Source organism: Saccostrea echinata, unplaced genomic scaffold (assembly GCF_033153115.1).
Source record: "Saccostrea echinata isolate AGI-Se365-2 ecotype Australia unplaced genomic scaffold, CSIRO_AGI_Sech_v1 ptg000016l, whole genome shotgun sequence".
NCBI classification, from domain to species: Eukaryota; Metazoa; Mollusca; class Bivalvia; order Ostreida; family Ostreidae; genus Saccostrea; species Saccostrea echinata.
The window spans coordinates 25,198,160-25,203,048 of NW_026889765.1; the positions used below are offsets into that span (position 1 = coordinate 25,198,160).

The 4,889-nt window shown below is 32.8% G+C and overlaps 1 protein-coding gene across 1 annotated transcript; it reads right to left on the reverse strand.

Annotated features, from left to right (window-relative positions):
- Positions 1–1,413: 1,413 nt before the first annotated feature.
- LOC133188249 (uncharacterized) lies at positions 1,414–3,221 on the reverse strand. Its single transcript, XM_061323625.1, has 4 exons — positions 3,141–3,221; positions 2,420–2,532; positions 2,124–2,310; positions 1,414–1,540 (listed from the first exon to the last, which is right to left on the reverse strand). The coding sequence occupies exons 1-4, from the start codon at positions 3,219–3,221 to the stop codon at positions 1,457–1,459; spliced, it is 465 nt and encodes a 154-aa protein (XP_061179609.1). The 3' UTR covers positions 1,414–1,456.
- Between the last annotated feature and the right edge of the window lie 1,668 nt (positions 3,222–4,889).

Here is a 4,889-nt window from a genome sequence, read left to right on the forward strand (position 1 = left end):
GAAAGGAATCAAATGCAGTGAAATTTATAGATATGTATTTACAAGGTGGATCCCTCATCTGCTCATGAGGCAGGCTTTGCCATGCTTACTACGTACGTTTATTTTAGAGGACACATTTGTAAATACCATCTAAACACTCCTTAGTCATGGTACATTTAATTCACGACATGTCTCAAGAGTGTAGGATTCTAATAACTTAAAGTTAAAGATATATAATAAGATTGATACGTCACCATTGTTTTATAACACGAACTAACTCTCAGTGGCCACATGTGGGCGCCAAATGAGAGTAAAACAAAAGCCGCCGTTTTGATAAAAAACAGATTTCGATGAAAATGTATTTGATAAAGTTGATAAACAATTTAATTTTTTTTTTCAAATAATCCTTTTATAAAAACTTTTCAGTCGGCACGATTTAAATGGGTCGGTCGCGTTAGGGGAAACAAAGGTATTTTTTATTTTGGCCTAGTATAGGCTTTTTGTCATTGCATTGCAAGAATTATATTAAGACAAAATTATATTTACGACGAACATGATGTTTACCGTCTACCATTTAAGAAAATGTACACGCTGCACGTAAGAGTATGGACACAGTAAATTAAAACAGTTCAATCTTGTAATTTTAATTTCAAGTATGATTTTTTTAATTCTTCGCGGATTTTTTTCAATTATATTTAAAAAAAAAATTCATTTCTAAAGAGAGTAATCTTTTTCAAACAAAGTCTTATTTATACTCTAAATGTACAGAAACAACATACAGTCAATGAAAATTTAGGCTAAAGCAAATGACGGCTATATGGAAGCGGTGATATTTTATATCTCACTAATGAATAACTCATAATGAGTAACAACAAACGCTGGCACATTAAGTTCTCATTGCACCTAATTCCATGAAAATACGTACACATAAATGGCATTTTTATTCAAAATAAAGTTGTATTATTGAGGTACATTTTATGATCGTTTATACAGAGTTTGGAAAATACATTAAAGTCATGATCTCCTTTGAATATGAATGAGTTCTAGGCCTATATTCCTGTTACTTTTTTGTATGTTGTTTAACGCCCCTCTCGAGAATTTTTCACTTATATAGAGACGCCACCACTTGCCGGTGCAGAGCTGCAAATTTTGTCCTATACTCGGCACTTACGGCCATTGAGCAGTGACGGATCTTTTTCGTTCCATCATCTAGTGCGATACAGGACCTCGGTTTAAACGGTTTCATGCGAAGGACCGGTCTCCACGTCCCACAGTGGGATTCGAACCCGCGACGTAAGGATTAACTCCTTACTCCGCGACTCTAGAGCAGACGCTCTAACCACTGCGCCACGCGGGCGACCTGTTACTTTTTTTAAAAGTAAAAAAAATTAAAAATGAAAATTATACTTAAGTGGCATACTTTTAATGCATTTTATTGGTTTGTCAATTAAAAGTATACTATTTGGAAATGCTGAAGCTAGATACAATCGCCTTTGTAAGTTTTAATCTGGTCCACAGCAAGAATTCCATTACTACTGTTTTCTGTTGACCCACGTATTAACTGAAATGTAAAGACAAATAATGTATCTAAAAAAGTCGTGCTCCTTATCTAATGGTTAAGAGTTGACAAAAATATCCTTTTATCAAAATGGTTGCTTTTCAGTTTATTTTATGTAATTTAGTTAAATCAATTTCCAAATAAAAATTCTTGATTCATATGTACATGTACACAGTTCTGGGACGGTACAATATTTCTTTTATTAAAAATACATATCCTAGTGAATTTGGCAATGATGGTAGTTATAGAAATGGCAAGGAGGCCCAGACAAATTTTTTAAGGTTCATTTCGTTCATATACTTTTCTGACAACTTTTCACATGTACTTTTCAGACAACTATCTTCTAACTTCTACGTGCTGTAAAAAATGATGTGGAAATTCGACAAACCAAAAATAAAATCTTTAATTCATGTACAGCCCACAACTTAGTGAATAAAATTTAGGAAAAAATCTCTTCCAGCCTTCTTGAAAATACAGTCATGTACATTTTTCTCTCTTTTTTAACATCTTGTATGTTCATTATCAAGCGTTTGTATTCATTTGGAAGCTATGTGCATGCAATATCAAACATTTAAAATAAACTTACAAAGGATGTTCCGGTTTGTCCTTGAAAGGTAAACTCGGCTTTCTGCCAACGCCCGAGACTTCCAGATGCACTGTCACTTGTCTGTTGCCAGAGTGTTGTGGGAGTTCCACTTATAAGGGAGAACTGTATTACGTTTAACTTAATATTCTCCCCATGCATGAAATATCCAAACTCTACGCAGTATTTACTTCCTTGAAATATAAATATATAAAAATTTATAGATTAATTTTGATAATTATTGATATGAGACATGTATCTTATAAATATAGGGAAAAAATAAATTAATGAATTGATACGTGCCATCGTTTCCAACATTATCACTGCTTAAGAAGAAAGTAGACCCTGGTTTTATGCTTCCATAACGTGTAGTTCCTTCGAATCCAGTGGCGGGGAAAATATCAACTGACGACTGTGGTAGGTAAAAAAAAAAACAATTTGAAAATATTATCGTTTTTTTTTAAGTCACGTAACACACATTTAACAAATCAAAGTTTAACTTAAATTCTGATGTTCTTGATTCGAATTTGGACAAATAGAAACGTTATTTGTCAAAATTACTTCAAATTTAATTAAATTGATATTATCCACTTTGTACATTCCTGCTTTCAAAACGATGAATGACATTTTTAGTTGTTGCTGTTTTTTTTTTTTTATTTGTTTGTTAAATTATTCATAAACTGTTTCGAAACTTACGTTTATGACATTAAGGCCTTCACCAGAAAATTGATTAAAACTCTCAAAGTCATGTCGTAGAAGGTTTCTGCTTTCTACAGATCAATTTAAACACTTGATTTAATATATATCACCAAAAAATGACTTGATTATATTAACCATTGTGAAATATGATGTATATTGAATTTTTTTTCTTCATGGACTTCTTGATTAAAGTCAGCATTGTCAATTACTAGTAGGCTTCTACATGTACATACATTTAACTTTATTACATGTAGGCGTAAGAATTATAATGATTCCTTTTAATTTCTTTTTTTATGTTAAGCATAATTATAAATAACAAACCCTCGCAGTATGATCCTGTCCACGAAAGTGGACATTTGCAGTCCCCGTATGGACTGCCCAAAAAACTACAAGAACCGCCATTTTTACAGGTTGACGAACCACAAATGTCTTGTTGACTGCAGGTTGCCCCGTACCATCTCCCAACACACTGACAAATTGGACTAGAACCCTCAACACTGCAAACGCCAAAATTCTCGCACGGGTTAGGGTCGCATGGGTTTGACGACACGGCATCAAAGAATGCCAGAACAGCTACAAGTAAAACTGTTACAATAATTCCTTAATAATAGTTTGGATTTTTTAAAGGTCCCTTCAAGAAGGGAGTCCCTCCAATTGAAATGCCACCACTTGTCGGTGGAGGGCAGCACAATTAACCTTCTACCAGACAGTTTGGGCCTTTCAGCAGTGATCGAGGGATTCTTTCCGCGCCAGGGACTAGTTACCTAGGTTAATATGGCCTAATCCAAAGGACCAGTCTACACGTCCAGAAGTGGGATATGAAAGTTCTTACTTTGCGACTGTAGAGCAAACGCTCTAACTACTGCACCACCTAGGTGACTATTCTTTGATTAAAGTTTCTCATTTCTTCTAGACAATATATATATATATATATATATATATATATATATATATATATATATATATATATATATATATATATATATATATATATGACTGCCGTCATGAGAAAAGGGCCCTTAAGGTCAAAATTTCACAAATTGACTTTTTGGTAAATTTTGATAGCCTGACTCTTTCTGAATGCAAATATACAAACGTTTTAAAAATATCTCACTTTTTCAGTATTTTATGAGCATTTTAGTAAGGCCGCTTCAAAACAACGTTGACTTACTCACTGAAAACGTAATGACGTCGCGTGCGTCAAATTCAGTTTCCAAGCATTCTTTAAAAACTACATTTTTTAAAATAACCTTAATCGTTTTAACACATATAAACTTGATTTTTTTTTTCTTCCAAGCAACTAGTATGTAATTATTCATAAGGGGAGTCGCATACTTTTTTCATACTATATTAGAGGAGATCTACTAATTTCGTAGAGGGAGGAGTGGGGTCTAGACAGGATCTAGGAACGGTTTTTTTATTGAGTCGAAAAATTAATACTTGTTGAATTCCACACAAGGTATTCTTTTTATAATTAATACTCTATTTAAATTTATTAAAGATATAAAGCACTTGTAATATTAACATATAAAAAGATCTATATTGATATACCAGAAGGCACCTCACGCATCTCCTCGCAAAAGAGCATATCGATCCCGATCTTAAAAAAATAGTTTGGGTTATAAGCACGCATTCACTCACCCACATACACGCACTATACTTTATCCCCTATAACTTTGTTACGAAGGGATAATAACACCTCATGTATTTTCTGTATCACCAAAAAATTCTAACGGGAAATAAATTCAGATACGCCATAATGTGTAAACTTTTTTTTAGAGTTTCATAAAAAATCATAATTGATAAAAAAAAATCTGTTCACAACCTCCAAGGGGATTATTCTTTAACTTTTTTTGAACACTTTATTAAAAAAGTTTAAATAATTAAGTTTCCATTGTTTATACAATTCAATTTCTTTGCCTGTCTTAGATATGATGCAAAACAACAAAGAGGCACATAATGATGTCAAAGGATTGCTTTATGAACGTTTATTCCGTACACGAAAATTTAAATTTTTGCCAACTTCTTACTTTTTAAGCAAATAACACTTAATCAAAAGCGGTTATAAAT

What these genes read in the sequence shown, in the direction of transcription:
- LOC133188249 (XM_061323625.1), bottom strand. Translation starts at nt 3,221, where the DNA reads ATGGCGGTTCTTGTAGTTTTTTGGGCAGTCCATACGGGGACTGCAAAT. An exon ending in GACAGGATCATACTGCGAGG is followed by an intron (nt 2,533 to 3,140) that starts GTTTGTTATTTA and finishes TACCTACCACAG; the next exon opens with TCGTCAGTTGATATTTTCCC. An exon ending in AATGTTGGAAACGATGGCAC is followed by an intron (nt 2,311 to 2,419) that starts GTATCAATTCAT and finishes ATTTCAAGGAAG; the next exon opens with TAAATACTGCGTAGAGTTTG.